General features: G+C 40.6%; 1 protein-coding gene across 3 annotated transcripts in view; it reads right to left on the reverse strand.

Annotated features, from left to right (window-relative positions):
* Window positions 1-13348, reverse strand: part of AHDC1 (AT-hook DNA binding motif containing 1) — a 1805436-nt gene that overhangs the window by 1311849 nt on the left and 480239 nt on the right. For 2 of the 3 annotated variants that reach the window (XM_044084484.1, XR_006366341.1), the window contains exon 2: window positions 10602-10661. The exons of the other annotated variant lie outside the window; for it this stretch is intronic. In XM_044084484.1, the coding sequence (XP_043940419.1) occupies window positions 10602-10661 (60 nt within the window). The remainder of the gene's footprint in view (window positions 1-10601; window positions 10662-13348) is intronic. 3 annotated transcript variants of the gene reach the window in all.

Below are 13348 nucleotides of genomic sequence, written 5' to 3' on the forward strand. Positions count from 1 at the left end.
GCCACCTATATGGTAATTCATGGATACATGTTTTTCCCCAAAGGGGATAACAATACATTTCTTGGCATTGAGCTTGAGCCCATGGCTCTGGCACCAAGCATCTGTTTCTGTAAGGCCCTTTTGTAGAGTATCCACATCATTTGGGGATTCAATAATGGCTCCCAGTTTGCAGTCATCTGCAAACTTTGTTAGCCAGAGTCCCTTAGTGTTGACCTGTACTTCAGAGAAGTAGATGCCAAACAAGAGCGGCCCCATGACTGAACCCTGAGGTACTCCACTTGTCACTTGTCTGGAGCTGGATTTGGAGTCGGCTACTTTTACAGTGTGGGTTCTATGTCCAGAATTTTGCTCATGTTTTAATCTGTCCTTGTAAAATTTCTGGTTTTCTGGTAAATCACTCAGGACTAGAAGTCATTTAATGACACATATTTGAGTTTCAGATTTCATGTCCTTCACAAAATGCATGTTGATGCAAAACCTATCATACTAGCAACTTTGCCCTGCCTCCTCCATTATTTTAGGCTTTGTCCAGACTTCTTGTGCTGAGAAGTTGAGAGGTATGATGGCCAGTAAGGATAGGCAGGATGCATGGAATTATATACCAGCTTCTCCACTGCTGCTTTTACCTCCACAAGTCCCAAACCCAACCAGAGGAACAGCCCAGACTTTTCTGATTTCATAATACTTTCCTATGCCACTTGTCCCTTCCAACCCTAGCTCTCAACACTTTAGGGACAAAGTTAAAAATAACTGGAGGACATACCTCAAAAATCGGGACAATTTTTAAAATATTACTACAATTCACATACAAAGTTAACAGGACAACACATTTTGCGCAAGTACACCTTTTCTAAACAGAGGAATGAATAGGAAAATTCAAATATCTGGCATCCCACAAGAGGGGAAAACATACTGGACCTGATCATCACCAACATGGGGACTCTATGCTCCAGACCAGAAGTGTATCCCTCACTGGTAAGATCAGACCATAAACTGATCTCACTGGATATTCACATCCCGACCCCACCCCCTGCCCAGAAAACCACAGTGAAAAACTTCTCTAAAGCAAATTTCACACTCCTCAAAACTGAGGTGGAATCCTTCAAAGCCCCCGGGCCTGTGGAAAATACGGCCCAGACCGCAGAATCCTTTATAAATGCATTCTATGAACACCTTCAGGAATGCATGGATCATGCAATCCCAAATAAAACCAAGACTCAATCCTCCAAAGGCAGACGACCTGTCTGGTGGACCCCAGCCATAAACAAACTATACAATAGAAGGAGGAAGCTACTACATGATAGAGCAAAATCCCAAAAAGGGAAGGCATCTCTGATCAGTATTAGCAAAAAACTAAGGGCACTCATAAAATTGTCAAAGGCCAGCTTCGAGAGAAAAATTGCACAGGACACTAAGGATAATCACAAAGCTTTCTTTAGTTAAGTTAGGAACCTGGGTGGGAATTCCCAGATATGCTCAGAATTAGTCCAAAATGACAAAAAATACACTGATCCCACAGACATTGCCAACACCCTAGCTGACAGGTTCAGCACAAACTTCTCCCCCCCCCCTCCCCACCAAAAGGGAAAATATCTATCCCAGCAGAGTGCTGCCCCCCTGACATCTCAGATGCTCAGGTGGGAGCCGCCCTCTCCAAAGCAAAAAACACAGCATCAATGGGACCAGACGGTGTCCCAGGCTGCGCCCTACATGAACTCCAAGAAGAGCTAAACTCAAACATAAAACTACTGTTCAATCTCAGCCTTACTACAGGATATGTACCCAAAGAGTGGCGTGACAGCAACAGTGGTCCCTCTCCACAAAGGTGGTGCCTCAACGGACCCTGGAAACTATCGCCCCATAAGCCTGACTAGCTTGGTCTGCAAAGCTATGGAAAGGATCATCATGGACCTCATAAATAAAGATATTGGGGACCTACAGACACTGGATCCTACCCAATTTGGCTTTGTTAAGGGCAGATCCTGCCTCTTAAACCTGGTTGACTTCTTTGAAACAGTCACCAAGGCCATTGCTGAAGGGAAGGTGGTCCACACAGCCTATCTGGACCTCGCAAAAGCCTTCGATACAATACCCCACTCGGGCATTATAGATAAGCTCACCAGCTTAAATATAAACCCCTATGTCACTAGATGGGTTGCAAACTGGCTCAAGGACAGAACCCACATGGTTAGAATTGCTGGAGCCATGTCAGACCCCAAACCAGTTACAAGTGGCGTCCCACAAGGCTCAGTCCTGGGACCTCTCTTGTTTGGTATATATTTCTCGGAGGTACAGGCCAACACGGAAGGACTGTGGCTGACCAAGTTCGCAGATGACTGCAAACTGGTCGCCATAATCGACTCTCCAGCCGACACAAGCATCCTCCAAAAGGGCCTCATAGAAACAGACAACTGGTGCCAGAGCCATGGCCTCAAGCTAAACGCCAAAAGTGTATAGTCATCCCCTTTGGCAAAACAAAGTGCCCACAAATTACCACATAGGTGGTAATCCATTAAGTACAGAAGAAGTAATTAGGGACCTGGGGACCCAAGTTGATAGCAATCTCTCATTTGACAACCACGTGGCCAAAGTGGTTAGAAAAACATTTTATATAGCCCACCTAATCATGAAGGGATTCACATCTAGATTAGGGGAGGTCATCGTGCCTCTTTACTCATCCCTCATCAGGCCCATAATCGAGTACAATGCCCCTTTTGGGATGTACCTTACCAAACACCTGCAGCAACTGGAAAGACCCCAAAAGTACCTCACCAAGAGGATCAAAGGGCTCAAACAGATGCCATATGCTGCACGGTTAAAGAAACTCCAACTCTACTCAGTGGCATACCACCTGCTCAGAGGTGACCTGTGCCTGACGTATAAGGCCATGTCCAACCCGGAATTAAGGGACATGCTGCACCTCAAAAAATCCAAATCCCATCGAGCTACACGCTCGAGAGACTTGAACCTCAGCACTGAAATAAATAGGACATGCTGGAGGGACAGATTCATAACCCAGAGGCTCCCTTCACTCTGGAATAAAATCCCAGTCCAGGTTAGGCAGAGTCCCTCATTGACTCTCTTCAAGAGGAATCTTGATGAGTGGATGGGAGATCGTAGGTTTATCCCGGGTATCACTTCTGTGTCACTGTTAGACAGAGGCACAGTATACTAACCTCGAAAAAGGGCATAGCAAAATTAATTTAAAATGGGTGGCGAAAGCCAAACACACTCTGGCTAGGCTTATAAATGCCCTAGGGCAGATAGCCTAGTATGAACCTATGAACCTATTATTGAATGACTTTATTATTCTTTAGTAATTTACTGGAAAATCAAATATTTTACAAGGGAAGGAGGAAAAATGTAATCCCCACCCCACTGTGTGTCTTTTTACTTATGGTTGTTGTTGTTTGTCTTTCGGCTTTTTCCCGGTAAGGGGTCGCCACAGCGGAACTCCGGTCCGCTAATGATTGGCAGTAGATTTTTTTCTGAAACGCCGAGGTGCCAGCTCGACGCCCAACCTTCAATGAAGGCACGCCCATTTACGCACGCATCTCTTTCTAATGCTATCCAACCGCCGGGAGGACATGCACAATTTACACAGAAGGCACTCCCAAGCCATGCCGAGAATTGAACGGGAGAACCTCTTGCTGTGAGGTAACAACGCTACAGCCGTACCATCGTGTCATCTATCATTAAAAAACAGAATTAAAGGTGCAGGGCAAAAGCATATTCCCCAAATGCATTATATCAGAAGTTTTAATGTAAAGTTACACTGGGTAGGATTATATTCTTTTATGGCTCCCTTTTAATTTGATGAATGTGTCTGGTGGTGGGACATTTTGTGCCCTTGTACTGGACAAAATATTAACCAAATAAAAGTAATTCATACTCTGTAGCTTACTCCATATATGCCTAGCTAAACCCATTTATTTCAACAGATTTGTATAATAAGTTTTAGAAGGTTATTTGGGATGAGCTGTAATTTTATGTCACACTATAGTACTATTACAGATACCTGTTACCCCAGCTGTATTTCATCTTACCGACTTTGCAAAAAAAGAGCCCTTTCCATATTAATTTTCTAAATGGACCTGCTACCTCGACCTGTTTTTGTCAGCTTGCACATTTAGTCAAGACTTAACTTCAGATGCTTTCATTAGCTTTTACAAGTGTGTGTGTGTATATCTACATACTACTCAACCTTAAACACTAAAAAATCATAGTCCTGGTCTATAAAAATCATAGCAGAGAATAAGAAAGATGAGCACTTTCTTATTTTTCAAAATATAATGTTTTCAAGTGCCACTCTCTAAATAGTGATCAAGGAATCTTTGTATAGTATTAGTTTAGTTATTTAATAATGTATGGACCCTTAAATATTTCTGAAATTATGGAGAAAATCGGCAATCTAAGGACAGCAAGACTAAATATTTGATTACAAAAAGTATATCATTATGATGAAATGACAGCATGTTAATATAAATAAAACACTATTATTCTAGCTATATTTTGTGTTGTTTTAATATTTTGTCTGTTCTTCAATTTGCATTTTGAATGTTGGTATCCCACAATTCTATTGGAGTGGGCAGGGTTACACAAGCATGCATGCAAATTTTATGTTAATCAGTGTCCAGATTTTTAGCCATTTGTGCCTACCTTTCATGAGCCTTTGTCCAGATTTTTGATGTTTCCAGGTTGAGAACTATGCTCTGAACATCTGCAACAATGACTTCTGCCGTGTCACTTTTTATTAAACCAGTGCAGGTACCTTCTTATTCATCTGTGTTAATTTGTAACTGTGCTTTGTGGGTGGGGACAGAATAACGCTGCCTGACAAAGTTAAACAGTCTATTGGCAAAGACAGGTATCCAAGAGGATGGCAACTTATTTGCTCAAGAGAACCTTCTGAAACAGAAGGGAGATTGCCATCAAATTTTAAGATACAGAATACATAAGCAATGCAAATGCTGCATTCTGACAACACTACAATCAATAACCAACACTGCCCTTCAGGCATATATGACTGAGAACAGGTCACCTTTACACTAGAATGCCATGCCGCTCTTGCTTTTATGACATATCATTTAATTGAACATCTGAACAGGGACTATGTTCTCAGAGCACAACAGATGGGACAGCTTTTAATGCACATGATTCAAAATTTGTCTGTTCTAGAAGTGTACTGGAAATGAAAATGGCAACCTAAAGATACGATTTTTCATCAGCCTGGCACATCTTTTCCTCAGCAAAGAAGCACACAGATGTAAACTCTCTTCTATTACTAGCCACTTCCCTCTCTCTGTGCCCTGAAGGAGGAAGTTCTAACGGTTTTAGAGTTTTGCCTGAAACAGCTGCTCACTCAGTACATCAGACACAAGGACTCTTTCAAGACAACGGTCTCACAAGACCACTACAATGCTTACTTATTTATATTTTTTAAAGAGACAGTGCTGTATGAAAACAGTGAGGCAGAATGGATAGAATTTGTAGTTCAGGTAAATGAACCTTCTAGTAAATAAAATTTGTGGGCCAGTCTTTTTAACAGGAGATGCCAATGTGGTTACAAATAGGTGTTTCACATCAGTTTGCGATGTTAACTTTCATATTAACAGAAATGGCTTCTCTAAGCATGCAAAGCATTTTTTTCTACCAAAAGTGGCCTCATGCTCTGGATTCTGTGGCTTACCTTGCAGTAAAACCTTGGTGTTTACACTGGAGGTGGGGGAAGGGAAGAGGCCAAAACTGCATTTTTCAACCTGTTCAATATGCCATTTTCGTCAGCATGCTTTCAAGGACCAGTTTCCATTAAGGCTGTCTTTGGGGCAAAGTAAACTAGAATAAATAAACCAAAAAACATAGGAACAATTCCTTGCACAAGTAAGTGACCGCATTACATGCACAACGCTGCAGTACAAGCAAAAAAAAAATCTAGTAAATAGGCAAGCAAGCATCCAGGGGAAGAGCATTTCCAAGTTGCTACATTGATTTAGGAGCAACATTTCACCAGAAATACAGGAATCAAATATTCTCTTTTCAGAAAAGAAAGGTGACCCATCTTGGTGAGGAGAAATGGAAGTGGGCAGCTGAGGTAGGCGCACCTATCCTTGGAAGGGGTTTGCAACATGGTCTCACTGTTGAGCTATACCTACTACAGGACAGGCACAAAAGCAGTGTGCAGTCATGACAGACTGCCAGTCCTACCAGCATGGAAGCTGCATTGAGCTCTTTTGAATGTGTGGAAACAAGCACCCAGCACTAGAACTGGAGGTCACATTATTACAGTAGAGTAAACACTGTCTCGGATAAGAAGGGATAGGGAAAATGAAGTATGCAAAAAATCCCCAGTAAGGGTATGAGGATGACTGCAGCTGCTCTGTACTACCCCAACCAGGAAAAAAAAAAATCAGGCCTTCGTTCATGAATTGTTCTTTGCTGCAAGGTTGGCTCTTGGTGTTGGGGGGCAGTCGGCCCATTTCCTCCTTGTACTTTCTAATCATTGTCACACTAATTAATCAGTGTATCTGTCTCACTGGATGAGAACCAGTCTTACCAGACCGCCAAATAGGCAGCCATCAGAGTTATTACCTGCCTCACCCCTACTGTCCTCATGGAAGCATCACCAGGCAGAAGTGCTATCAATGATGGGAAACATGCATGTACACTTCCACATATGCACTACCTCTGCTCCAATGCAGGCTGACAGCTATGCACTTACGGCTGTCTGCTGCAACAAGCAGCCTCTGCTGGGTGTCAGACACGCAGCAGACCAGGCTGCTTCCCTTCCTAAGCCAGTACTGGACACACATTCTAACCCCCACTTGGCCTGTTTAATGCTAGTTAATCCCAAGTAATCTGGATCACAGGGCTTTATCCCCTTTATGCCATGGAGCAAATAAGATTAGAATATTATTTAAATACCACTACATGTTTCAATGACAACCTGCCTCCTCTCCTCCCAATGGGGTGACTCAGTCTCTGTAATGTTCATAACAATTAATTCTACATGATGTCAAAATGTTGTGATTCACTATATTTTGCTTATTCCGAGGCTAATTAACTGAATATATTAGTTATATACACTATGTGGTATACTTAAGTTCAAATATTCAAAGCTAAAGGTCATATCTGAACTCTATGGCCACTTCTCAACATCTATGTCAAATTTGTATCTAAAGTTCATGTTTGCAAATCACAACACTGTAAATGAAATCCAGCTCCTTAATGAAATGTCGGCACTCAAAATGTTGAGTGCAGACACACTGAAAATAAAAAGTGCAGAAGAGCAAATCTCAATCACTACTCTTCACCTTAAAACTTCTTTCCTGTAGGAGGGGAAGCCCCCTTACATCACCCCAGAACTTATTTACACCAACTCATGGAAGATCACCATAATATTGAGAAAAAGGAATATTATGAGAAATGGCCATCTCAGACAGTATAGTCATATCCATGTTTTCGGCCATTCAGGCTTCTTGTTTTGGGACTCACTTTAGCAGGTGTTAACATGTCAATTGGTTACCATGAAATCATTTCGTTCACTGGATAACGCTTTTGCTAGACACAACAGCAATTTAAGGATGAGAAAGGACCTATAACTACAGCAATAAATGGACCTGGAAAGAGCAATTTAAAAGGGAATTTGCACTTTATCTCCCCCTCTTTAGGTACACACTTGAAAAACCCTGTAAGCAGCTTTGCCCACCCTCTGCCCTCTCACCCAAACACTCACAGATACAAAACTTCGATTCCATGTAGTCCTACTGGATATTCCACTGGGTTAAACACATGGATTAGAAGATGACCTGTAATCTGTCGACCCACAAGCAGCTGTCTACTACAGTACTACTTCTGAACCTGCAGCTTTTGATTTTATTTACTTACATTTAACTGGGTAGGTGTGGACTGGCCACAGAACCAGCGTCATATGGTATAAGATATAGTTGGACTTCACTGAAAACAAGTTTTACTAATCAAGTCCTTACTAACACATAAAACAGTAAAATCAAGCATGTAGTTACTGCTGTACAGCATTCAGCAGATGAGGAAGAGGTAAGTACCAACAAGTGTACTGCCTTGACCCAGGTCATATCATGTAGTTTAAGACAAAAGTGGCAAAGTCTACCGAACATTTAGAAAAGACATCCATCTTATAATATTTAGAGAAAGTGTATATGAAAGTCCAGCCAACAGCTTCACAAAAACCTCCAAGTAAAGCCATTCTTACAAACGGTACTAAACGGTAGTAGCTGACCACTACAGCAGAATGTGCCTTGAATTGCACATTAAAGTATTGTTATACCTACCACTGCAGAAGGTGACTGCATAGTCACAGTGTTACTGCATTTGTATGGCATGAAGAAAACAAACATCTAGCCAGTCTGTCTGAAGTCCTTGGTCCTGAAGTGGTAACATTTCAGTTCTCCCATACACACTCATGGTGTGCAAAATTCCCTTTCCCTTGTTCTCTGGTTACAAACAGATAAAGTAAATGGATGGATTAATTAAGCAGTAATTCACAAATCACCATGGGCAGGAAAGCACGGTTTGTCTTCCAGGATACCGTGTCTCCATGAAGCAAGAAATAAGGCTCCCTAAAGTTTGAGATCCTTATGGCCGAAGTAACTACCAGCAAGAAGACAGCTTTACAGGTATTTCAATGCAGCTGCCCTGGCAGGTTCAAAGGAAGCACAGTAAGTTTATTCTTTTATAAAGTTTAGGTCCTTGGCCACAGATACTGGAAACCTAGGTAACCACAGGTGGAAGGCACCCTTTAAGAATTAACTGAAAGATTTATGCCACCAATGAAGAATTATCTGAGGGATTCAATGGGATGCAGAAAGTAGGCAATGTCTTACCAAAAAAAAAAAAAAAGAGTCAGAGATATTGAACGATTTCAATCATGGGAAGGAGTCAGTATCTACTGGTTTTCCGTCAGAGTAATGTGTCACTCTAATCCACTCAAATACGACTTTCTAGTGGTAGGCCCCTTTGCTTCCATGAGGACAGTTAAAACATCTGGCAAGAATAAACAACAGTGTAGCATCAATGTGGTTTGGGTGCAATAATCTCAAATCCCACTGGAATCCATGCCTGAAGTGTAGTGCTACAGATTTTTCTCTGCTGACATTTGGAACATCTTGCCTTCACTAGTCTTTGCTTTTAGGATAATTTCTGGGATAAGACCTGATGAAGGGAAGACATGTAGAAACTCCTGATCCACCTGATTAAGAAAGCATTTACTGAGAAGACCCCATGCGTAGTATCCTGAAACAAAAGAACTGGAAACTCACTTAGGATGCAAACACATCTAGCTTTAGGCTGCACCATTTATGATGTTTAAAAGAATGCTCTTTCCAACATCCATTCGTGTGAATCTATGAACACTCTCTTCAAACTGTCATTTTAAGGGATTTGTGGGTGAGGAATACAGAGTTTCCTCACCGGTTACCATGTCATATCACCACTGTACCATTTGTCATTGTTTCAAAGTCCCTTGTCTCAACACTGACTGGAAAGAGACCAAGTCATTCCTGATCATTTCCGTCAGGCTGATGATCTTCTTTTTCTCTTCTGCCAGCTATCAACCCTTCTCTGTTGCCAGTTTGCACCCTTGTCACCCCTGACTGTCATGCCATACCTCCTGTAAAGTAAACTGAGCTTGCTACAGGTTAATGGTGCATGGCTTTTGCATCCCAGGATGGGTAAACTGAAGTTGGGCATTCACTCCCACCCTCCCCCCCTCAGTTCTTCTAATGGCTGGGTTACTAATTAATCCTGTATCCTCTCTCAGTATCACAGTGTTGAATAGCCTCTGATAATGTTAAAGTAAATAAGCCCTTTCCAGTGGCAAGTCTTTCAGTCAACAGCCTTTAAAGCCAGATTAGCATCATCTTGAGTAAGAAGGCAAGCCTGACCTCTCCAGATCCTCAGGGTAAGACCAAAACACTAACAAATGCGGTTTCATGATAGTGATGTCATGTTTAACAATTCATAATTCTCTCCCAGATTCTGCCAGTTTGCAGTCAAGATGCAGTGCTATGACAGGGTCAAAAATACCAGCTGAATTAAAACAGAATTATCATTTAGATATCTTTTTTAATTATGGAGGAAGAAAAATGAAGTGCCCACCTTTAAAAATTTATTCAACATTCAGCCTTAAAGTGCCATGGCATATAAAACTTTTGAAATAGGCATTACAGGCCTAATAAGCCACTTTTTAAATGTATGTGTTAACCAGGTAAGCCCACTGGTCAGAAGTGTCCTTTTGAAGGGTGACACAAAAGCATTGTCTGGTTAAGTGACTTTCTCAGTTTTATTCCTTTAGCATGGATTAGCCTCCTTAAAATGACAACAGGGCTCTTGGCTACTTACACTACAGTTGAAGAACCAGACTCATCACTGCCTGCTGCACTGACAAAGTAATCTAAGTTAGTGCTGCTTATACAGTATACACTGACTGGCAGAGGAATAAACTCCAATATCTTACAAACAACCATTTACTAAAACTGGTACAGCTGTATGCATACAGGCCCATTCCTAAGCTATTGTCCTAAAGCTTAGACAGAATTATTCATTCATTCATTCATTCATTTGTTTACCTGGAAAGTTCAGATGAGTAATTTTATCTGTTTTCAATGGAGGCTCAGGAAAAAAAAGCTCTACAAATAAAAAAAAAAGAAAATACATACACACGGGTGAAAATTGACATCATATTACAATATACTGTAAATTCATAGATTAATACAAATATTAATGCATATATGGCATGTAGAATAATATACATATGCCATCATTAAAACAAGATAAATACATTATCATATAGCATTAAAAGGTGTTGACATGTTGTAAGTGCGAGAGTTTATTATTCACTTATAAAGCAAATGGCAGAGTAGAACATTCAAACAGTGGATAAGGAAGAGAGGGGAGAGTGAGAAAAGTATTTGTTAGGGGTAACACAAATAACAGAGAAAGGAGAAATAATGAGTAAAAACAAGATTAAGAGTAAGAGAAATAAAAACAAGAAAAAGGAGAGACAGGCTGTACATTGGTATTAAAGGAGAAGAAGCGGAAATTTTAGCCAGGAGAGCAGCAAGTGCAAAGCCAAGCGTCAGACAAACTCTTTTAGTCACAACGTAAATAAATGAATGTTATATGTTGCCCTGATTGGTGCACGGATTACATTCCAGACTTTTGTTAAACATGGTGAATACAAACTTTGACTGCAGTTTTTGTAAAGCTTATCGACGTCAAGTAGATTTTTGTCAGAAGATCGAAGGTGGCAACTTGGGAGGTAGAGAATTGTACTCGTAGCTGGGAAGAAAGTGAGATTAAACACATAATTTCGTATACAAGAGAAGTTGGGTATAACTTACTTGGTTGCTAATTCTAACCAGTTTACCGAGTTTTTAGTGCAGAACAGTGTTCTGGGACTTGTATGAGCTGCAAATAGTTACCTTGTTGTAACACTGTTCTAGTTGAGATTTTAGGGTGGCCTGGAGATTAGTCAAGAGTGACTGGTGGTTTTAGCTCTATATAGCATTCCTAGATTTTTTGTGATTTTTTTTCGGTACTTGCATATTATCGCAACCACGTGTGGAGGAAGAGAAACGACTGTTTTCCAAGCCGTAGTTGTGCCGACAAATGTTCTGAAAAACACTCAAAATATATATATATAAATAGTGCAAGACTGGCAGAAACACGTAGGGACAGAAAACGTTGCTTTTAATGTACACAAATGGTCCAAAAGTATGTCATAATCAGTGGAGGTACACAGTATGTTTCAGAACCGTTAAGTACAACTGCATTACAAGTAAGACAGGAGTGCCGCCACTCCTGTCAACTCTCCAGCTTTTCCCAGAATGGCCAAATTGTTGTGTCAAATCTTATTTTGTTTGTGTGGGTGCTGTTCTCCGCATAAAATGTGTGGTTTCCTGCCACAAGGCAGGATTGTTGAAAACCTTCACTGTCGGTAACACTTGTAAGCTGTCATTTCGGAAAAGAAAAACTCCTGCTCCACCACAATGATGCTGACAGCTGTAAACCCCCAAAGAAGTATATAAGCTTCTCACTGTTTCACATGGCCACAGATGTACTCCTACCTTTGACATGTCGAAAGCGGCACTTCTTTATGGAAATCCTACATGTTGCACGCCAAGCTCTAACTTATCGGCATGAGTACGGCTTTCAAAAACAGCCGTTTCTTCTGTTGAAAAAGTGGTTGCGATAATACGTAAGTAAAGGTAGATGTGGTTGCGATAATATGCAAGTATCATGTTTTTTATATTGATTTGTATGTGGAGGTCATATATGAGGTTGTCATCTATCGTAACGCCCACCAGTTCTGTATGGGACACTATTTCATCTCGTGTATTGCTTAGGGATGTGACTTTGAAGTTATTTTTCTCATGGGTAAGTGATTTGGGGAAAAATAAAAGGAGTTTGGTTTTCTTTGGATTAAGAAGGAGTTGGTGGTTACAAAGCCACTTTTCAATAGAGTTAAAGGCATGTTATGTAATGTTTTCTAAATTTTCTACACTGTGTCAGGCGTGGATAAAGATGGAGTCGCCTACATACTGTACAAGAGATGCTTGTTGTATAGGATTATGAAAATTGTTTAAAATATATTAAACAGAAGACGACCAAAGACAGAGCCTTGTGGTAAGCCTGTAATGATGGGTAGAAAAGGGGAAAGGGTAGAATTTGCTTTGACTGCCTGGTAGCGTTCTGACAAGTAATTATTAAACCATTGAAGAGCAGGTTGTGGGACACCCAATGTCGACAGCTGCAGTAGAAGTTTTTGTTAGAGACAGTGTCAAAATGTTTTAGTTAAGTCTAAGAATAAGGAAGATAAGAGTTTACCTCTATCCCTGGCTTTATTTTTGTTATATATAAAAGTTAGCTGAGCAGGTCTAAAACCATGTCGAACATCGGTTACTAACTGTTCCTTTACAGATGCTGAAGTAGTTGTTTATGGACACATTTTTCCAATATTTTTTGAGAGCGGGATAAGAAGGCAATGAGTCTGAAATTAGATATCTCTGTAAAAGTACCACCTTTCTGGAAAAGGATGAGATGGAATTTTTCCCAGATGGTAGTATAGGATTCCTGCACTGATGTGTTTATAAGGATGGAGCCTGAACACGCAATGGTGTTAACAGCACTTTTGACATATTCTGCAGGAAAATTATCTACAGTGGGTGAGCAGGGCTTTAGTTTGGATAATATATATATATATATATATATATATATATATATATATATATATATAATTTCAAAACTTTTCCCACCTTTAATGTGACCTATAATCTGTACAATTCAATTGAAAAACAAACTAATCTGTTAGGGG

This window comes from Protopterus annectens, chromosome 1.part1 (assembly GCF_019279795.1).
Source record: "Protopterus annectens isolate FY-2018-M chromosome 1.part1, PAN1.0, whole genome shotgun sequence".
NCBI lineage: Eukaryota > Metazoa > Chordata > Ceratodontiformes > Protopteridae > Protopterus > Protopterus annectens.